This window comes from Ambystoma mexicanum, chromosome 11, assembly GCF_040938575.1.
Source record: "Ambystoma mexicanum isolate Mex_15411 chromosome 11, UKY_AmexF1_1, whole genome shotgun sequence".
NCBI classification, from domain to species: Eukaryota; Metazoa; Chordata; class Amphibia; order Caudata; family Ambystomatidae; genus Ambystoma; species Ambystoma mexicanum.
This window is the reverse complement of record NC_090934.1, coordinates 885048917-885071962: the sequence shown is the minus strand read 5'-3', so window position 1 is coordinate 885071962 and position 23046 is coordinate 885048917. Positions and strand designations below refer to the sequence as shown.

At 44.4% G+C, this 23046-nt stretch overlaps 1 protein-coding gene across 1 annotated transcript in view; it reads right to left on the bottom strand.

Annotated features, from left to right (window-relative positions):
- Nucleotides 1–23046, bottom strand: part of DUSP8 (dual specificity phosphatase 8) — a 167796-nt gene that overhangs the window by 132857 nt on the left and 11893 nt on the right. The window contains exon 2 of the mRNA XM_069623958.1: nucleotides 8981–9375. Coding sequence (XP_069480059.1) covers nucleotides 8981–9211 — 231 coding nt within the window. The 5' untranslated portion in view covers nucleotides 9212–9375. The remainder of the gene's footprint in view (nucleotides 1–8980; nucleotides 9376–23046) is intronic.

Below are 23046 nucleotides of genomic sequence, written 5' to 3'. Positions count from 1 at the left end.
GGGGGCACCACCATGTCCACCGGTATGTCGCGCTGTGTTGCAACATTGTGCAGGACACATGCTGCCACAATGATCCTGCACACTACTGGGGGTGCATATGGTAGCTGTCCGCCAGAGCGGTCAAGGGAGCGGACGCGTGACTTGAGCACTCCAAATGTGCGCTGCACTATGTCCCTGGATGCAATATGGGCAGCGTTGCATCTTACCTGGGGTGGTGTGGTTCCGGAATGGCGTTATCATGTGGTTGCTCAGAGGGTAGGCACTGTCCCCTGGGGAGGTGGTAATGTATTTGTATGTGTGTGACATGCATGCAGGTGCACAGGCATTTGTACTCACCTAGGAGCCATGTGTCGCCATGCTTCCCAGCTTCCAGGGCCCGGCTCAGGGCAGACATTCTGTATATGAAACTGTCATGGGTAGAGCCAGGGTAGTTTGCATAGACAGAGGTGACGATTCCATTGGCATCAGATACAACCTGAACGTTGATGGAATGTCAGTGCTTGCGGTTTCGATAGATGTGCTCAGCGGCCCTAGGTGGACAGAGGGCCACATGGGTGCAATCTATGGCACCAAGCACTTGGGGAAGTGTGCCACCCTGTAAAAGTCCTGGACCACGGCGTGCCTTCCTGCGGGTGTTCTGGGCATGTATGTGTGCCTGCGGACTGAGGGGTGCGCAGTCATGATTGCCAACACCTGGTGTAGGCAGCATGACTGCGTGGCCTGTGAGACACCCACCCCCCCCCCCCCTCAGACTATGGCAGTTGTCCGTTGAAATGGCCCAGTGGCCAAAAAAAAAATGCAGGACATTGAGCACCTTCTCCAAGGGGCTCAATGCTTGGGAGCACAGGGTGGGTGATGTAAGGTCATCTTCCCACTCCCTGACCAGGTCTAGGATGATACGAGGTGGAAACCTATACCTGCCATAGATCTGGTCGTCAGGCATCCCAAAAAGGCTGGTCAGGGGCAAAAACTATAAAAATGAATTAAATACATTAATATTTTTTTAAAAGCGGGGCCTGGCTATTCTCCTGCGGTGTCCCACGATCAGTGCTGCGACAAATGGGCATTCATCATAGCTATATACACACACACACACACACACGTGTTTGTAGTTTGCGCGCACTTTTATACTGAGCACGGGGATGCTTCCGCCTGCCTTTGTGTGGCGGAGGTGTTGACGCCTGTGGGTGTCTTTTGCCGTGCATGGGTTTCCCGTATTTGATTCCATGAATACATGTTTCACGTGCATGTGGGCGTTCCATGTATTTCCCTGCAGTACTTCCCCCAGTTACGCCTTTTTTTTTTTTAACGCATTGGTCCCCATTCCGCATGTTCCGCCCCCTGTTTGGTGTGTGCGCAAACGTTGTGCGCATCGTGCACGGCGTTCAGGGTGTTGCAATGACGTGTGCGCCACGCACAGATTTGGTGCACATCCGGGGTAAACACGCACAGGGCCTTCATGGATCGCACGCGTGCGCCACGATTTTCGGCACACATTTGTTCCATTAATCGGCCCCAAAGCGTAACAAGAGTAGTAATATGAACAAGTTTTTAAAGGTAGCAAGAGCAGGATCCAAGGTTTTAATAGGTGATCTTGATTGGTCTCTGGAAGAAGGGTTAGATGAAGAATCTTGAGGGATTGATGAAAGAGATCTGCTACACTTCAAGATAAACTTGGCATGTTGATTCTTTGTCCTTCTAAATGGAGGTAATGGAGAATGAATGTCTGACCTAGTGGAGCAGGATGTTGACTGTAAGGAAGTAGTATCCATCAGAGTAGATTGTAACGCAGATTAGAGATGGCTGTGTTCCATGAAATCTTAATTCGGTCCATCTGGTATGGTGATAATCATTTTCGCTTGTTCAAGCAGTTAATATCTGATGCAGATGGTCTTCATGAGAGGTCTTGTATCAAGAAATGCATTCCTTTTGGTTTGGGTAATTTTGGAGCAGTCTGGAGAGATGAAGATCCTAGGACCTTGACAGAATAGGAGAATTTTTTCTGTCAGCTAATAAAGTTTGGTGCGCTTTCTGACATCTCAGAAAGCAAGCAATGAACGGTCTGGGAGTAGATTTGTTGACCGAGAATCAAGGCCTTATTTGATGTGCCTGTTGCAGTGCCAATGGAGGCGAGAAAGTGATTCCTAAAGCAGTGGGGATCCATTTGGTAAGAAATATACAGGGTAATCTGCAATATGTCCACATGGACCCCATAGAAGCGTAGACTATCTCTACGATTTCTATCCCCCAAGCCTGTAGCTTCAAGTTATAGTTGAAGAATTTTTTGCTGCATGTTTCCAAGGCCTTCAACTACCTTCAACAGCATAGATTCCTTCTTCTGCTTCATCCAGTCTGGGTTTTAAACTTTTAATTTCATCTTCAATGTTGGAGGAACGAGGATCTAGTGTGGAGATTGAAGAGCGAATATAGCTGAGCTCTTCTACAATCTTTTCCAAACACGAGTTAAATGAGGAATTATCCTGATACCGGCGTACCTTTGGTGTTATTAGCCATATTTCTGATGAAAAACAGATAAAATGTGCAGGAAATAAGATGACCCAGTTAATTCAATAGAAGGCACACAATATATTTTTGGGACACGTGTCAGTATTGAGTAGGCCACAAAATTCTCGTAGAAGCTGGGGGTAACATGATTTGTCATGCCATGAACAGGAATCCTAGCAGCAGCTGTGTGAGGAATAATGCATTCTGGTGAGCGCCAGTGCGACTGCTCAACGAAAAACAAAGTTATGGGCGTACAAAAGGCGACCAGAGCCTTTCCCCCGAGAGCGCCTCTCCACGATAATGGATTGTTCAGGAGGATTTACCTCAGCGAGGGGAGATAGTTGACATATGAAGCACTCACCGGCAGTATGAGCGTGTCGCTGCCATCCCCACCGGAGCGCAATAGGACGCTACAAAGCAGTTTTCCTTTCTCTCTCCGGTCTGCCTCACCATGTAAGTCCAAAGAAAGACCCAAAAGAGATGAATTTGGCAGAACAGGAATTTCGCATTTCCTCACATGCAAAACTTCTACCACACACCAAGCATATTCTGTATACGTTTCGGTAACATAACAATATGAAGACTTGTTATTCAGTGTACCTCAATGTTTTGGATATATTGGCATTATGAAGAAATGCCCATACTTGACAAAATATCTCACTGTTCCTGGGAGCCTTCTACTTAAGCCACCATCTTGGCCATGCCCCCCATATTGATATTTGTCAAACGAGCCATGAAAGTTTGATGCACTTTTAAAGCACTCTCTCATCCTATTGTTGCCTGCTGTATTACTGAAGTTGGCTCAACCACTTAAGGCCCACAACGAATTCCCCGTCTACCACGGTACACCGCAAATGCCCCACCTCCCCACCTCCCTCTCCCGTGTGCGCCCACCCACCTCGCTGCCCCCTGTGTGACTGAAAGTGCACCCCACTCACCTCTCTGCCCCTGTGTGACTGAAAGTGTCACCCACCCAACTCCCTGCGTCCCAACTGTTTCTCTCTTCGCCTTCCCAAACCCTGCCCCCTGCGATTGTCTTGGTTGCCCCCATTTCCCCTTTATCCTTTCCCCTCCTCTGTTAAAGGCTGGCAATACCCCAATTGCTGTCAGGCATAGTAATCGTAGCAGGCTGCCTCTCAGTCCCCCTCCTTTTGTCCCTCCCTCCCCTCCCCCACCTCCTGTCGAAGGCTGGGACCACCCCAATTGCCATCAGGAATAGTAATCGTAGTAGCTCGTCTTTTACATCCACTTTCCCCTCCTCCCTCTCCCTCCTCCTCCTCCTCCTCCTCCTCCTCCTCCTCCCCCCCCCTTTGCCCTCCCCATCCTCCAGTCTTGCAGACACTTTTCCGCTCTCCTAGCACTTACCCCTATCTGACCTTCCGTGAAGTTGGTTTCCTCTCCTCCTCACTCTCTCCACTCCTCCCTTCGCTCTACCCTCCCCATGCACGACAACAATTGTAGTCAGGCATAGTAACCTGACTGCTCGTTTGTCTCCTTCTTCCCTTCCTTCTCTTCCTAACTGTTCTATGCACTTGCGCTATCAGAAATGTCGCCAGGCTGATTATGATAGTTGTATTTTTCACATTTTAATTTGTTTCAAGGACCTGAAAGAATATAAATGTATTCCTCCCATGTTCCCTCCCTCCTTGAAGCTCTTTGAAACACATTGTGTATAGGCGCTATACAAATAAACAATCACTATCAACAGAAATGCTGATTGTCGGGCCCCGCTTTCAGGATGACGTGTGGATACGACACATGAAAGTAGAGTTATTTTCTAGTGTGCGGTAGAGGAGGTCTGACTGAAGTCGCTCTGATAATCGTGCTGAGGTGCCCCATGCACGTCATCTATTGTGTTACACAAGAATGTATCCCTACCTTATGATGCTTGGGAAAGGTCGGAGGGAAATTAAGAGTTTAAACTAGTTTCCATGTTATGGTTGACAGCGGAATACTGCAGAAATATTCTGCCTTATATGCAGGGTCTACATTACCCATGCTGCACCGCATGAAGCCAATATGGCAATTACATGGGCTAGAACATGATACAGATTATCCTTCATAGATGTATTCATTTAATTTAATGCAGCGTTGCCCGTATGGAATATAGCGAAAATGAAGAGATTATATATCTCGGATTATGGCCTTGCCAGACGGACTTGCTGTATTGCCTTTTGGTGGTTTGTCCACATGTGCCTGCCAACAGGTCTTTACCGTTTGCCCTGGCCTTCCTCTGGCTGGGTTTTTCTTTTTTGTCCTCTCAACACATTTAGCTAAGATGCCACCTTTAAATTCCACATCAGTAGGACACCTGAAGTTGATATAGAATGTTAATCATGTGACTAATCCTGTTAAACGTGCCAAAGTATTCTCTTGCCTAAAGTCTATCTTGTGATATAGCCTTGTTTCAGGAAATCCATCTCACGGAGGTTGAGGCTGATAAACCAGTATTAGCCAATTCGACCTGAATAGCCCTCTTCTATCAATCACATTTTAGTGAAAAACCTTATTGTATTTAGTTATATCAATATCTCGAATTATTTTTTTTGCAATTTCCCGTTAAACATAACGTTTACCTTGTGTTTTCTCTGTAGATTAGCTGCCCCGTTGTTTCATGCGTGAAAATACATTAAATGAAAAGCACGCAAGGACCACACAATATCCCTCACACAACCAAGATCACTTTCTCCTCAGAAATCACTCTGTTGCCGTTTCCGAAGCAACATTTGTTTCCCTCGAAATCTCGCGAGATTTACTTTCTTTACGGCCTTTCCTATAACGCTTTCCTCATTTCGGAACGAGAAGAGAGTTTACTTATTGCCTTCACAAATGCATATAATTTCAGCATCCTACAGTGGATATGATTTACAGTAAGAGCATTTTATATGCATGATGTGAAAGTGTGTTTACGCAATGGACCTCACAATGTGCTGCTACAAATGTAAACTTTTCAAAATGTACAATACGATCGGGTTTGCGTGCAATTTTCTTTTGCTCAAATTGCTGCGGCCAATTGGCACACCGTCAAACATACCCAAACTGATAAACCTAGGTGTAACTAGTTGGGACAGACCCATTATTCAACATTTACAGCAAGTAGGGGGGCTGGGTCTATATTTCTCTGAAAGAACCCACCATTAAAAATCCTCTCCAGTTACTCCGATACGAATGGTAGGTTAGTGTGTTAAAATCAAGGACTAGGACACAGATATTTTGCTGTATATGCCCCCAACTCTGATCATCCCTTTTTCCATGAAATGGCTCAACATGTCCAAAATTGCAATGTGAATTCTCTCATCTTGGGAGGGGACATTAACTCTTATGGATCTAGTGCTCGAGCTCTCCAACGGAACTAGGTCCAGAATGCTGTTGCAGAGTAAACGGTCACTTGACAACTTGATAGTAGAACTTCGCCTATCAATCAGATGGCGCCAGGAACTCCTTTGGAAAGAGATTACAACTACGATTCAGCACGCCATGACGTCTACTCATGGATTTACCATTTTTTGACTTCTGGGTGTGCACGCCTAGTTGGTACGATATTGGAATTACTGAGCATGCGCCAGTGGCAATGCACCTCTCACTACGATACATGCAGAGACATTCTTGTGGAGAATTAACATATCGTTCTTGCAGATCGAGAATGTGAAAGCAATTGAGGATTTTATTGCGATAAACAGAACTGAGGATGTCTCAATTTCTACAGTATGGGAGTCGTTAAAATGATATACGAAGGGTGTTTTAATGTCAAACACCAGAGGGAGAAAGGAAAAGAAATGAGGCAACTGTCTAGAGAAGCCAAAATACTTGAACACTATGTGGATACCCAGAACCAGGCGATACGATCAGAACTCTAGAAGAAGTAGTATGAAGTAAAAAAACAAAAAAAAAACCCATTAAAAATAAAAATGTAAACAAATAAAAATAAAAGACCTGCCGAATTTGAAGTGTTTGGGCAGTGCCAGTAGATTACCCCTCTGCAACTATCGAATTTCAGACTGCACTAGCAGGTTTCCCACCCTACAAGTATTGGATTTCAGACTAGAGAAATATGAATATGTCTGCAGATTTGAACATTTACAGTAGATTTGGACTGCCTCCATTTATAGGTTACGTCGCCTAATAGCCAAAACAAAACATTTAGAACCTCACATGGACTAGTCACTTTTAGATTATTTTCAAAACCTCATTATCAATGTCAAGCAACATGGGAGAAGACATGAGTCCTGCATGGTGGGGGCTAAGTTATAGTTGCTTCAAAAACCACAACCAGGGAACATTTGAGGTATTCTTTTGCACTGCAACCATAGCCTCCTTTTAATCATTCCACCCCCTCCCAGAATATATATATATATATATATATATATACATACATACACACACACATCCAAGCAATCTCATGCCCATTTGGACTATTGGAACCAGAAAAGTTAGCTGAAGGGGCGAGGGGGAGTTCTTACTGATATAACGGAGACTTGGAATTTTCTTATCACATGCTTGATCTACAGAAGCAAGGGTCATCAAGGAAGAAGGCATGGACTACATCATACCCAACAAGGTATTCTGTATAAAGCACAGCGCTCACTAGGACTCTGCAGTGCTGCGTGTCTGAAAGTGCCACAGAGCACAGTAACTGTGTATGACAGACCAGAGTACAGTAACTGGGGGGATGCTGCTCAGGGTGAAGTGCGTCTATGTGGCGAGTATTACAATCGGAAAATTATAAAAAGGGTCAGAGGATCACATGATTTTAGACTTGGTGACCTTTCGGAGTTAAAAACTAGATAAAACTCTTTAAGGCCCTTTCTTTCAGTCTGCAGACGCACGGAAAGAAAAAAGAAAAAGAAACATCCTGACGCAAGGCAATCATTTTTAGAAACTTTAAATTCGGTCGGGAAATGAAGATCGTGGACCGATTAGCCAAAACGTATTTGGCTACTTGACAGCAAGTTTTTTTATTATTATTATTATTTTTTTTTTAAGTGCGTGGCGTGTACCATATGTATGATACTTTTTTCTAGGACTAAAATATGGAGCTCTGGGCTGAAATTCTAAAGTAACTGGTTCGTCCTCAAATGTTTTGTGTTCATTTTTAATGTGATGTTATTGAGCTGTATGAAAAGGAATGAGGGTTAATTAGTGCGATGTAGAGGTAGCACAAGACAACTTTTTGATGTGCTGCTGGTAGCTTCAATTCGAAAAAAGCGGTTGAGGGTTTTGTTTGCTTCTAAATGGTATGAGTTAGGGGTTTGGTGTGCGTTTGTCTATATGCCATTGTTTTGTGCGTGTCTGGCATAGTGCTGGACATTTAGTGTGTTGTATTTATTTATTGTGCATTTGTAAGGCGCTCATACATCAATAAATTGTGTTTCAAAGGGTTGAGTGAGATTAGAGAGGAGCTGTGCGGTTTACAGTTTGTACTGTGGTAGGGGTAGGTGTGTGTGTGTGTGTGTTGTATTTGGCAGTGGAGCAGTGGGTTTGTAGGAAAGGTAAAGGTTTTTAGTAGGGTTTGTGCTGAGGGAAGTCTGTGCGTTCTCGTAAGTTGCAATACATTTGTGATATTAGCACATTCTCGTAAATTGTTGACATTTTTATCTTCTTGATGTTTTATACGATTTGTAAAGACAAGTCTTCCATTCCAGATCCCTTCAGCCGGACAGCGGTAAGTGGGTGTGGGAAGAAAAGAGGGCACATACAAGTGAACGAGAGTATGAAGAGACCCTTCTGCCAGCTGTCTCCACGGGAATTCAGTCACAAGTGACCGACCTCCTGGCCAATAGAAACACCTCAAAGTCACAGTGTGACTCCCTAGGTTTCATGCAATTCCCTTACAAAGCCAAGCTGCTCAGTCTATTATATCATTCCTACCCAGGAGTCTGTCCTTTTGAAACTGTAAAGTACATAAGCATTACTGTTTGTAGGAGCACGGACCTCGGACTACAATCTTAATTCTATGGATTTCTTTTAGCTGTTAATGCTCATATTTTAGTAAAAACATTAAAAAGTGATAACTTTCAAATAATGGCCACTTTTTCCTAGAGAGTAACATCTTGCAAATATGGATCCTCGGTCTTCAGTTTTTGCGATTTGAGCAAGGAGGGTGAGATTTGACTTCTTACAACAACATAAATGGTGGAGAGGGCATTTACATTATCACAGCTCAGGTTAAGAAGAAACTGGCTCTCACAGAGCTTATGGCTGCCAGTGGGAAAGCTGTGCACAGAAAGTCAAACAAATAACATGAATATTTCCGACACAGGCACACAATGAAAATACAGTTGGAATGACCACGACCAAAAGGTTTGAAGAAGCACAGGCAGACCCGGGGATCCCAAACACAGGCAATGAGAGGCCATGTGCAAAGTTACTGACTACAACCCATACAATAAAACCCCACAAATCCAGCAGGCACAGGACTAATAAATGCAGCCAACTAATGACCAGTGACCAAAGGAAGATGGCTCAGCAGTCCTACCTTGCACTTGGATCCTGTCTGCAGGAGATCTGTCACTGCCACCTTGTCATGCTGTAGCCTCCTCTTCATCAGTTTGGAGCAGCCGATGTTGATGGCACCCAAGACGTGCCACGCGTTGTACTCTGAGAAAGAGCGGCAGTCAATAACAAGTGCCGTCACCGGGCTCCTCCGCAGAAGGCATGCCAGGGCATGGGCTTCCATCTCCTTTGGTGGCAGCGGCCCCCCGGCCATGGCAGAGCCTCCCGGAGGGCCGCCGGTTCACCCTGTGGCAGGTCCAACCTTGAGATGCTGAAGTACAATACAGCAATCCAACTTGGCACTACTGTGACACTGTGTGTCAAGTTTAATCCAACACCAATTTCTAAATCCCAAAATCCATTGCCATCATGTCAGGCCTGCCATGAGAAAAGAAGAAAGGAGTGCATTTAGGATTGAAGTGCAATTCCATGCTCAGAAGAGTTGGAGTAGAAAGATGTGCAGACTCAATACTATAATGCGTCTATGTGTGACCCAAGCAGAGGTCAACAGGTCTAACAAAATACGAGATTTTATGAAGAACCTGCGTCTCTGAAACACTGCTAGAGCCAGTCACGCATCAGAAGAGCAATGTTTCCATTTCCCGAAGGCAAGCATTTAGGGTCTGGCCCGATGTCTCCAATCTTAGAGCCTTTGCTTCATTAGGTATGCTTTCGATTACAAGGTTCAAGACTAAACAACGCATCACAAGATCTTAAAGGGGCACTGACATCACAATTGTACTTTACTTCAGTTTTTTTTTTTTTTTTTTTTTTTAAATCAAACAGACTGTTAAATAAGTAAAACATCCCCCCAAACGAGTTCCCACCTGGCTCCTAGAGATAGATATGACTCACAATGCATGGGATGTGTCCATGGCTCCTGGGGCAAACAATCAATAAAACAATAGTCTGTCTGATCAATGCATGAACTCGAACACCTCCCTCCGCAGCTCCCCCCCCCCCACATCTACAGCTCGGAGAGACAAAAGTTGTAAAGTATCAATAATATATTTTATAGCAGGACATATTTTTCAAGTCCCGATTGAAAGGATACAAACCGAAAAAAATAAATAAAGTACATATAGCTCATGCTGTTTTGCAGTAATGGTGAGAATTTGTTCTTCGGTGGTTCTTTCCTTACTACTCTGTATTGTGTGTTTTCATTTAGTTACGTTATTTTTCATCTCCCAGTCTCAAATTCTGTCGATTTTTATTTCCATTTTTCATTTATTCCATATTCTACATTTCTCCTATATTTCCTTCAGTCTTTTATCTCCTTCAGTCTTTTATCAGATCACATTTCCTCCTTCCATATGCTACAAATATTTCAATTTAGCGTTTTTTACTTTGTTCCTTCATTTCATATTTTCTTATTGTTTATCATGCCTTTTTGCTTTTCATCATCCTTTAATTCATTCTTCCTTACCTTGCACCTTTCCTTAATTCGGTCTATCCTTCAGTCCATCCCTCCCTTATTGTTGCCAGCTTTTCTTTCCATGTTTTTTTAAACGATAAAGATCATTGTTCTTGCATTAAATTTCCACCTTGACGTCTTTCCATCTTTCATGAGTCCATCTTTCATTTCCCTTTTCCTTGCTTTCCATTGTGACTTACTTCTCTCTACTAAAGCACCAATAGGGGGTAGAATAAAGGAGGGGGGCATTACAGATCTGATGTGGGTAAAACTGAAATACCCACCCACATGTTTGCACCCATACTTCTTACTGGTTCGAAACAACCCTTAAAAGTGGCCTGTACTTTGCCATTAATCAAAGAAAGGACAGCACAGAAAAGTGGCTGAACGTCCGGTCCAAAGAATACATTTACTCCAAACTGTATTAACTAGAAATAGCAGACAAATAGGTGGACATGCAAAGATATTCATTCTTTGCGACTTAGGCAATACACGAATCGAAGCAGGGCAATGAGTGCAAGTGAGGTTCCATGATTAATTATTTCCCAAAGATAATCAGTAAACACATGGGAATGGTCATGCACACAATGTCCAAATATGTTAATGCTCCAGTTCTGGAGCACAACACTCAGTACCAATTGTTGTAGTAGGCTTTGCGAAGAGGTCAGACAGTATCGGCATAGCACATACGCCGGATCGGAACTTTACCTTCCACACATGTGTACTAGGGAATACAAGATATTCAGTCTAACCTGCAAAAGTGTACTTCTTAAATTGGAAAACGGAAATTTTGAAAAGGTATGGGTAGAGCACCCCTGGCCTTAATTTATTTAAAAATGGGAAACACTATGTATTGCTTTATGGACCCACATGTCTCTTGCCAATCTGCTTCTCGGATGGGTTGGGTTTTTTTTTTTTTTTTTTTTTTTAAAATAGGACTTCTGATTTAATCATATAATTATCCAAGGAAAAATCTTTAGTTGCTAAGACATCCCTACATTTAATAACATAAGGATTTCTATTGTCAATACCATCAGTTTGAAATTTCTCAAATGAGTGCAATGGCAGTTTAAGCAGATTTTTACATGTGCAGCGATGAAATGCAAAAAATCAGATGTATTTTATTGTTTGAAGTGTATGTATTTTTTCGTTTCTATTATAAAAATTGTGTAAGGTGTTAAACCATGAGCACATTTAAGAAAAAGGAAATATTTTAGTGAGAGAAAAAAATTCATGTAATATGACCACACTATAAAACAAACTAAGTCCCAGAGGACATTAGATGAATCTCGCAGGCCCTTTGAGGAATTAAAACCCCCCAACCGAACTGCAATGTCAGAATTATTCTTTTAATAATAAAAGCAATGTTCCCATTGGTAGACTGGTTCCCAATAGATGTCAAAAGTCGGATGCTGGCAAATATGCTAAGCATCTTGGTATGCATATGGAGCCCCATGAAATGGAGGAACTCAAAGAAAATGTAGAGGTGGAAGAGTGGCGCACACTGAAAGATCAGGTGACCATAGTTGACTCACGATCATGCCAAACTGGAGACTTCGGAGAGGAGATCTGATAGAAGCCAACAGCTCTTATCTGTATGTGCAGGAGTAGGCACCAAAGCCCCTCCAAATGTAAAATTAATTGTACAAAAAGGCGCACACACACACACACACACACACACACACACACACGTCTGAGTCCCTAAAGAGGAGATCCAGCAGAAGCCACAGAGACTAAGCATCTTCCACCAGATGGTCAGGGTCAGCGGAAGATGGCCAGATGAGCAAAAGAAAGTTGTTAGTCAGTGCCCAGAGACACGAAAGAAGGCAAATAACTGCAAAAGTGCCAAATCTTGTCAATGAGGACTCTCCAGAGTGTTAACCCAACTTTTCAGGCAAGAGGTTCCTTTCAGTAAACCTAGCAAAAGAGGACTTACGCCGTTGAGGAAATAATAAAAGACCTCAGAGCAGTTCAGGCAACACACATCAGGATTCAGTTTGTTCAAAGTAGCTTTGAAAAAAGAAAAAAAAAAAACAAAAAAAAAAAAAAAAAAGAAGCTCTATGGTGACCCGAGTCAGAGTCACAGGTTGTGCTTAAAAAAAAGCAGGAGGACAAGCCACTGGGATTCCCTCAACTGGAGCAGTGGTACCAGGGTACGGTTTGGCAATTCAGTGACAGAAGGAATGTTATGCAAGGACTGCGGCACTGACCGAATGCCATCTGCGAGGGTGAAATAGCCCAACTCTTTTTTCACTTTTATTTAATAAAATCATTTAGTAAATTGTGTCTTTGAAACTCCACTTTCTAAACTTTCCATGCCAAATAGCATAATTCACAAATGCACCATGCTGTGACCATCTGACGTCCCCAGGAGCTGCACTGCAATTTGAGCATGTCAGGTTCAAAGGTGTCACGTATGAACTTCGGCCTCTGGCAATTGTGAATCTCAGAACTCTGGTGGCAGTTGTCAAACGAAATGTAAAACAAGAGGCGACGGTTGGCAGGTTTAGACTAAGCCGTATTTGCATATGGTCTTTCCCTTTTCTGTAATGGCTTGACAGTCGAACAACAATTGGAGGGTTGCCCAGAGTGATGACAGAGGTGAAGATTCATTCTAAACCTTCCAGTTATAACTGAACGAAAGCCATGTCTGGTATGGACCTGGTTGCAATGAAAATTAGGTATGTGTTTTTAGTGGGCTTTAGATCACAAGGTGATGGTGGCTGCACAGAATGTAAAATGTGAATGAGTATCGCTCTGGTTTTCTAAACATTGATAAAGACCAGGGTTCATGTGTTATAAGATGAGCATATGCATATGTAATATGCAACATATACAGTAGCATTAAATAATAAATTGGTATACAAAAAAAAAACAACTTGGTCGAATAACTTAATTGAACGGCTAAGAGATGTTTGATTTAAGCAGTCAAAAATAAAATGATGCAATGCTGAGGTACAACAGTGTACATATCATCAACTCAGATACCTTGCATTAAGGGGTTCCCTTATGTGGTGTGGTATTGACATGTTGGCTACTGAGATGCAGAATTCTACACACACGAGCAATTGATGTCATTTTATTGTCCGTTTGGTGGACCGTATTTCATTTATGACAATGACTTGTATTAAATTGTCTGGGTTCGGTGTAACCACAACAAGCGTGCTGTGCCTATCCCAAGACGCTCACACTTTGATCCTCCTGAGAAGGGCTGCCACCTTCATCCAGGGAACAGGAACAATCTCTGGAGGTCCCCTAAGAACCAGTGCTCCAAAGAAAGTCCTGCCATGACAATCTCACAAAAGGGAGATGATTACTGGAGACCTCGATGTAGGTAGAGAGGAGGGTGAGGGGGGGGAACAAGGCACTTGAAGTATGACATAAGCAGACAAAGGACACTTGTTACAGCAGCCAGGATTGGGCTCTTAACAGGCTGTGGACCAATTTACTACCGAATGTTGCCTACATTGCAGTGGGTAGGAAAACAGGTTCCCTTAGTGGAGTCATCTTTAGACACTGCTTGAAGAAGGATTTAAAGGACCATAATTGGGAGTAAAGTCTACTCCAGAGTCCTCTGTCAGAGGGGTGAAGATCAGAAGCTTCAAAAAAGAGGAAGGCTCTTCTCTCTAACCATCCCAAGGGCCTATTTGGAATGACCAGCTCGTTGAACAAGGTCTACGTAAACTGACAGTGGTATCCAAGACTCCACTCACTGGTGCCTAGGAAGTGCCCTCTACAAAACGTACTTGTTAGGAAGGACAGGAGAAAGTACTTACCTTCCACCTGGAAACACTGGACTAGGCCTTGCGGCACCCAAAGAAACAAGGAAGTAACCATTGGCTTTCCCTGCATCTCTGAACAACCCAAATGTCTTCTCGGGCACCTTCAGTAGCATCCCAGCTTCTGCACGAGAATCGCCTTGAGTCCTTGATACTCAAAAGCCTCACATCTCAAGGTTTGCTTCAAACCATCACTCCGTCTCCGCATCCAACACACACCAAGACTTCTGTTGGCCCAAAGACATGGTCTGCCTGGTTAATACCTTTGTTGAGCTCCAAAACTTTGCAGCTGTAGTCCCACATGATGAACCAGGTCGAGCTGCTCACCACTGAAAGCGAGTTGACTGTCTGCAAGGACGCCAAGTCTTCAAGTGACATCAACATAACACCACCTGCTGTTCCCAGCATCATCGACCCATGAGTCATCAGCGAACAGCACCATATCGGTGGAACATGTCTTCTCCGACTTGACGCCGAAAGCATCCAGACTGCCATTTCAATGTTGAAAAGCTGGGTTTAAAGCAGAGCTCTGAAAGGCAAGAGGAAAAGGGCATCTGAATCGCCCCCATACCCCTGGTCCACCTTAAATGACTCTAGTTACTATTATGCCCTCTTCACTACCTTTTTAAAGCTTTGCTTGAGCACCACTGTCTTGCCACCCCAGATGGCTCCTTTAACCTGAATTCTATTTTCTCTGCGTTTTCACTTACAGGAGTGGGCCAATCGTATTTTTATTAGTGGCATGCATTTTTGAAGTTCTTGGTTTCATAGAACCTGTGATGGACAGTCATTTATTTTGGGCTCTCTCCTATTAGACAATTATCCTGAAGAGCAAGTTATTTTGTCACAGGCACACAAGATCTGGATTTCATCAGAACACAAAAAGGCCTAACAGCGATGGTGATAATTCTGAAACCCACTAGCTAAAGAAGCACTCAAGAGGTTTCCTACTGTTCACTGGAGTAGCAAAACTTCAGTCAGGATTTCAAGGTTTCCAGGAACGCTTCGGTTGCCATTCGTGTGTGAGACTTTCCTCCTGGAGTATCAATATCAGGTCCAGTCATTTGCAAAGCCACTGGTGCAGAGTATCAGCTTTTTCCCCACTAAACCAAAAGGTACGATTTGATCCTAACTCCAATTAAAGACTCAACACACCATTCAAACTTAGTCCTAGTCACCAACTACAAACTTTGTAGGCATTTATGCAGACAAGTAGATTGAAGCGGAAGCCCAGAAAGCCTAACACTAGATACAAATAGGAGTGAACGTAATTCCTGGTTGCAACAAAGTACAGATGTTAGGTTACTGAATTTAAATAAACTGCAAATGCCATTTTAAGGCTTTGCTACGGAGGAAGGAAGGCCACCTTAGTGGTAAAATGCCACACATGGTACAGGAACAACATATGTTAAGACTGCCACCAATAAGAAACTGGGCCCTCTGCCCAGGTAAGGCTACTTGCCCCAGGATACAAATAGGCACCATCAGAGTAGCCCCCAAAAGAGGCGTCGTAGGGGTTCAATAAGCGGCACAAACTACACAAAGTCACATATACATGAGATGTGGGCAAGGACTCATTGGACAGCACAGGACACAGGAGGAATTCGACCTTCGTCTCCTAGAGATTGTAATAAAACAATGACCATGGTTTCCTCTAAAAGGGAGCCACTAGACAGTACAATTAATACTAACAAAATTCTTTCCCTTTAGTTTTTACGGCCCTTTTATTTGTTATTTCTGCCCTTTTTAATTCCTTCCCCTGAAGCAAAAAGCATATTTTGTGTTGCGTGCAATGCAAGTGGCCACTAGTACACCTCACGAGACCGATTTCTTTTTCCTTACTCTGGCCATTTGGAGGACCACCAATAGTCCTGGAGGAGCGCTTGGACGGAAGTGGACCAGTATTCTATTTCATTTATTGGCACCTTATTCGAGCAGATAAATTGACAAACAGATGAAAATGTGAAGGCTTTGCACTTTGCCCCTCTCGCCGAGGGCTCCTTAGTGCGGTTTCCTACCACAGTTTCGGTAGGGAGTGGCTTGGAACATGAAGATGGTGGCATTTGCAGAGTTAGCTGGGAACCCACACTACCACAAAAAAATAAAACGTGTCCACTTAGGCTGGATGAAAAAGGGGGCATCATAACTAATAGGGACGGGTTGTGCTACAGTGTTAACCATTGATCTTTGTAATAGGCAACTTGCATCTTATTTCAGGTGGGGTAGTGCAAATATTTAGGTGTCCGTCATAGGGTGATATGCGATTGTTCCGATACTGATATCAATGTGTTCCAATTTTTATATGCATCATCCTCTAGATGATCGCCCATACCACAACAACCGGACACAAGTTGAACGTGTTGGATGGAGCTTTTATCAGTTAAGAAAGAACAAAAAAAAAATAAAAAATAAAATAAAAAAAGAGAAGGAGAAAAAAAGACAAATTGGATGAATGAAACAATGGAAGAAAGGCAGATTAATACAGAGAGAAGACAAGAGAAAAAAATTGTAAAGAAGGAAACAAAAAGGACAAGAAAAGTATACAAATGAACGAAAAAGGAATGTGAAAGACTAACACAATGCAAAGTATCATTATAAATGTACTACTTGCAAATTAGCCAATTTCAGAATTGTATCACTGCACTTCAGATTTGAACATTAAGTGTACTGCAGTGAGGAGTCAACTCCATCATTGATACTTTGTAACCTGAGCAACAACTCCAAAAAGATGGCGGCTAAAAGGACTGCCCAAGAAAACCGAAGAGATGATTTTACAAGTCTGTTGTGTTCTTAACTGGCTCTAGTCATCCCTTCCGTTTTTAAAGAAAATTATAACAGTGCCACGAACATCTTTACTCACAACAGAAATACACTAAACAAGCAGTAATGCCTTTGAATTTGAAGTATGTGATTGATCCTTTCCAGTTCCAATCTTCGCACACATCCGCTTCATGTTCTGCCTTACTCAAAGCTGAAACCCTGTAGGACTACATTTCACCGAATGCAATAGTGCACAACCAGGAGAAAAAAAAAATCCCAAGCACTACACCAGGCCCTCCTCCCCCAATCTACTTGCCCATTATCCACTCTGGCTCACTCAGACCAGACCTGTATCAGTACTCTCCTTCCAAAACTAACAGTGACCGAGGTACAGTTTGAAACTCCTACCGTCGGTCCTCGTGCACCAATTCGTGGGTGGAGATATTAGCCACCACTGATGAAACCATGCTACAGAACACCATTCAGAACTACAACCATATTCTGTTTGCAGCTTCATATGCCAATCCAGCATATCTCTCATATACCCAGGTGCATTTAATTTGGCAGTTGTATTCCATAACATGCCAGAATGTCTGCTCCTTTATGCAGAACAGAGGCCCTACAAGACTACCACTGCCAGAAACTCAGAACAAATGCCCAAGAAAGGAATCTGCCCAATACCGTGCGGCGTTCCCAAAGTACCAAATGCGGCATTACCCGGCAGCAGTGCATCCTCAGGGTCCATCTCACATCATGCATTCTGCTTCACTGTGTAGCTGGCTCGAAGAAAACATGCCCTATGCTGTATGAGCCGGCGTCATCACAGGTATGGCATGGCTACATGTCCAAACAATTCAAAACAGCGCGGCGAGGATAATAAAAAGGAATACATCAGTGAATTCTATTTAAGGCCGTGACTGACACAAAAGTGCCTACATGGGAAATCCCCAGTTTACCTTAAAAAGAAACTGGTCGCCTACATGCCGGGCCACACGCTTATATCGGATTCTAAAGGCCAAATAGAGGTAGCAAGGTTTAAGAAAACTAACGGCCTGGGCCAAGCCTGCTACATCAAAGCTGCCACCAAATGGAATAGTCTGCCATTACAGATCAGGCTGGAACAGAAACACACCATCTTCCGTAAAAAAAATGAAAACCCATCTTTTCAGATAAGGACCCCCTGAACCAGTCAAATGCCCTTATGATACTATTTATATGATTTATGTGGTCTAGTGACCTGGCTGCGTCTGTATCAGTCCTTTGTCTTCATGTAGGTGCCCGAAGCTTGCAGCGCGATATCAACAAATAAAAATGTCCCAGAATTAACTCTCTCACTCACTAGGAACGCCCTCTCAGCAACCCCAATAGTTCTACTCATCCCAAAAAGGGTTCCACGTGTTCTCATAGGCTCCCATTTAATAGTCAACCCTTTCTTTTCCCAGTGCAGTTTTGGTCGTTATGAATTAGAAAACACACGCACACACGTTCTCCAAGTCTTTCTCGGACTACTGGCCACTGTATTCTGCTGGACCATGCCAAATCGTTCCACGGACACTGTAGACAGATGGCTTGGTACTACCAAATTACCTCCTTCTGGTTTTTATCAGGAGGTAAATCCATATGATTTTCTGGTAAATCCCCACACTGCATGCAGGGTTTGAAATAGAGGGGAGCTGGGAGCTACTTAGCTACTGCGTTTAGCCTAGAAGAGCCTGGTTAGCTTGACACCAACAGCTAGCAGGAGCTACTTTAGGCTTCCCCGATGGGTAGCTTTCTTATTCCTTTTCTCCATCTCGCCACGGATGCACCCTTGCAACCACGGTGATACACCTCCTCTGTATTACGGCCATGCACATTTGTCAGTTACATCCTTTTCCTTCTCTCAACTACTTCCCCTTTTCATCTTTACCCTGGACGTGGGTCAAAATTACTCTATACACACAAAGCTCAGCGCTGAAAACACAACGCCAGTGGGGATGGATGTATGCAGCATCAAACACTGCTAACATAAAACATTTGGGAAGAAAACGGCCTCTGCCCCTGAACTGACCTAACCACAGTACTCGGGAGGAATGTGAACATCTTGCTACTTGGCTGACCAGTCCAACCACAAAAACGGTGCCAAGAGTCCTGCCTAAACCCTCTTTGCCTCTGGTGATGGTATGAAGGCAGTTCAGGGAAGGTTTGGCTTTAGCAGACGAAGAGGTAGAGGGGTAGTTACGTAGTTCCCCATAATGAGACATGGAGCCGTCATCTACATGGTATGGTTACCATCATGGTGTGAGTGATGGTCACGGACTGGGGAACCCCAAATACCCATAAAGCCATACAGATGTCGGCATCGTCTGCTCATTGTAGGGATTGGGAGCGTGCCTGATGTGGTGGGGCGGGTGTAGACGACAGTATACTGGTTTATTTCTAAATACACGTAATGTTATATTACTCTGCTTTTACCCCGGCCCATCTAGCAGTTCCAAAGCACCTAGCCTTGTCTGTAAGTGGCATGCTGTGCCCCTACCTTGGGAAACTAGACCTTAAATTGCTGGATGAGGGACCAGTTGCAAAATGAATTGTTTCTTGTGGTTTCAGAGTAGACAAAGGGTGTATGGAGGGGGGCAGGACTGTAATACACCCATCTGTGGTAGATCATCTTGTGTGATAACTGAATTCTTGAGCTGTGGACGTGTCAGATCTGAGTGTAGGTGAGGGGGAAAAGGACTGGAGGCAAGAAAACGAATGGCAATGCCCATCACCTTGTAGTCGGGGTCTGTGTGAGGGGAGGAAGAGCCAGGCTTGCGGTTTAGAATACTAGTGGCCCTCCCCATCACCTAGTCCGGGCTCACATGTACACACAAGTAGGTTTTAGAAATTATTGTTTGTCTTGTCTATGGAACACGTTTTGCATAGCGCTGCCAAGTCGTCTTCAGGTTGCTTCATTGCACTTGCATGCAAGCTTTAGATGGCTGCAGTAAACAGAGCCAGCATCCGTTATTATACTGTCTGTTCCTAAACCCTGGTTCCTGACATGGTCCTTAGAATGCACACAATTTGTACATGTGTGGGTATTGTGACAAATCTCTAGATGTTGTCACTTCTGCCCGAGGGGGAGCCCCTTGCCATGAGGCAGGGAGGCAAAGCCGCTACCCGATAGTGTCCCTGGGAGTGGTACACAGCGGGAGGATCTCATGGGTAGAGAATCCTCTTAGGACAGGGACAAACATGGAGGGAGAACACGGTATGCCCCCCTCCCAATCACCCCTCCTAACCCTGCACAGGTTGTAACCCCAAATACCATACCCAGTCACCCCATGTACATGTGTAGGGTCAGTAACATAAGAACTGTGATGAAGAAGAGGACAGGATACCCATTGGAGGCTAGTAGTACTAGTACAGAGACAAGGAGGAGGTGCAGCTCCATTAAGAACGCAGCAAGAAATAAGGGTGAGCATTCTAGTGGTTACCAAAAAACTATTGACATAAAAACCAAAGAATAACTGCAGAATGTATCGAACCAGTGCTGGGGCAGCAAGCAAAGAAGCTGCCAGACGCTGGAGATTCAAACGAATGGAACTCAAGGACCAGAGACATGAGCAGCAAGCTGGAGGCATTCCTGGGAGCTCCTCAAACGGCAAGCCCAGGCAGACCGGGGCGGTGCAGTGGCCGGACCTCCAAGGGGAGGTTGACCATACGGGCCTGAAGCTGTGCCAAGAGCGCAGAGCACCAGCATCCATGGAGCCACCAAAGCAGAAGAAGCAGGCAGCCACCGAGTGCAGGAGGCCGGACCCAATCCCGGGAAGAGACACCACCACACACCAAGTTCCCAGAAGATAATGGGAAGCACGAGTGGGTTGGCAGGTATAGTGGGACACGCCGAATTCTTCTTCACAACCCAAAGGCACCTGGCGGGCTAAAGAAAGGCTGTCCGACTGCGTCTGGGACCTGTAGTTTAAAGAAATAAGCATCAGAGTGAAATCTCCCTAGGCATAGTGGGAGCGAGAAAGCCATTAGACACTAGAGAGGAGTCTGGGACTCAAAGTTCAAAGAAGCAAGCATCAGAGGGAAACTACCTCGGCACAGTAGTATAAAAGGTACCCATTAGCTACCACAGAGGGGTCTGGGAACTCCGACAAAAGAAAGTAAGATACAAAGCCCCTCTTCTTCGTGGAAGTACTTGGCAAGAGTAAACCAAGACTGCCCAAGCTCAGAGATGGGGAAACCTGGGTTCGGACCTTCCAAGTGAAAGAAAGGCCGGGGGAAGGGGGTCTTTCCCCCAGGTGTTGAACTGTGAAATCAAGTAAATGGGAAAGCAGGGGAGGGGAGTCATTCCCCCTTGGTGTTGTAAACTGTGGTAAAGCAAGTGGAAGATGGGCCAAGGGAAGGGAGGTATTCCTCATGGTAGTGTTGAACCCTGTTAACAAGATGTAAGGAAGGGAGTCAATCTCCCGGTTACCAAAGTGTAAAGACTTTCTGATACAGACTGTTAGAAGGCAGGCAGTGTGTCTGCCAAAGAGAAGTGTTTGAACTTTTGCCCTTTTGCATTTAAGGGCAATTTTGACCCAGGGAAAGGAGCCATTCACCTAAGAAGAAGCCAACACCTGAACATGAACATCTGTCCCCAGTCCAGAAGAAGGGATTCATTGATCTGGACCAAGAAGGGCTGCTTTATCTTTAGTTTAGTATTGAGTGTAAGAGGCAGAAGTAAGGGCTTTGACACAGGTCAGCAGACTACTGATTTATATTGACATTCTGACAGAACCCTTAGTATTTTAGTTGAGGTGGGGAAACCCCACTTAGAGATAGGGAAAGTTAGGTTTTCTCTTTATTTTCTGACTAAATAAACATTTCTATGAAATCACAATGTCACCTGTGCGTCAGTCTCTTCCTTCTGCACCCCTGCAATGGGAAGCTTTTAGACAGACTGTCCTTTGACAATGATCAACTGATTGATGTATGCAAGCTTCACACCCACACAAGTAACCGTTGGTGAGTAATCGTGCAATCGGAAATTGTTCCATTAACATGCAATGTCCTTTGTACAAATGAATTTAGTGCCTCACTGCGGTTAGAAATGAAAGTGCGCCTTTATATTTAAAAAAAAAAAAAAAGAGTTGAATAGGTGTTATTAAGGGCACTGTAGGAAGTTAGATTACGCATCTCATTCCAATTTTATTTTGTATTTTGAAGTACAAGTTCCCCTTTTGTTTTTAGAGTTATTCGACACCCAGTTTACTTCAAAGGGTCAGAATTTCTGTGCTGCGGTCTTCACCCTACCTTCTGTTGTAGCCCTTTGGATTGTGGGATTTATTACAGGATGAAGGGTGGAAGAGTGGCAGGAAGCACAGGGGAATCCCCGAAGCAAATAGGTGGGCCAAAGAAGTCAAAGATTGGGCCGAGTGGTTCTGTGCCCTCCACACCCTCCCCGTTCCTCCCTAGTTTGTTGCCGGCCTCTAGTGTGGAGTGGTGATGGTTTCCAGTTTTGGAGGATGGGGCAGAGTAAGGGAGGGGTTGTATTTGTTTCGGGAGGATAACTCAGGGGCAACATGCTGACATTGGAAGCAAGACGACGGGGAGCATCACCGGTTCAATCCCCGGGTCGGCACTCAGAAACTTCTGGGTATTAAGCGCGTTATAAATAACATTTTTGCAGGCTGCAGGGGACAAATCAGGAACGGAGGCATAACAGGGCCTTCACAAGTGGTGGGTGGCACCTTCCTGCCGATCGCCTGCATCCCCGAAGCCACACAGGAATTTTTCAGACCTGACTCTCCTTGCGATTGCCTTTCACCTACAGCTCCATTTTTAGTTCTTCCTTCTGCGTCGCTGCTCGTCCGCTGCTGCCACCATGGGGTCTGCGCATTTCCATAGAGCCACTCCAGGACCGACCGGGGCAGACCCCGATTCCACCAGGGAAGAGGAAAAGTACACTAGAGCTTTGGTTGCTCTGCGTCTTACCCAGGTGAGGTTAAGAGGTACGGGTTAGGGAAGTGTGGGTATCTGTGATGGGGGTCAGTGGTGTTCTCATTGGGTGGGGGCCTGGGCTGGTGTATGGTTCAGTTTACAAACGAGGGGGGGCATTTTTGGCAGCTTGATAGGATG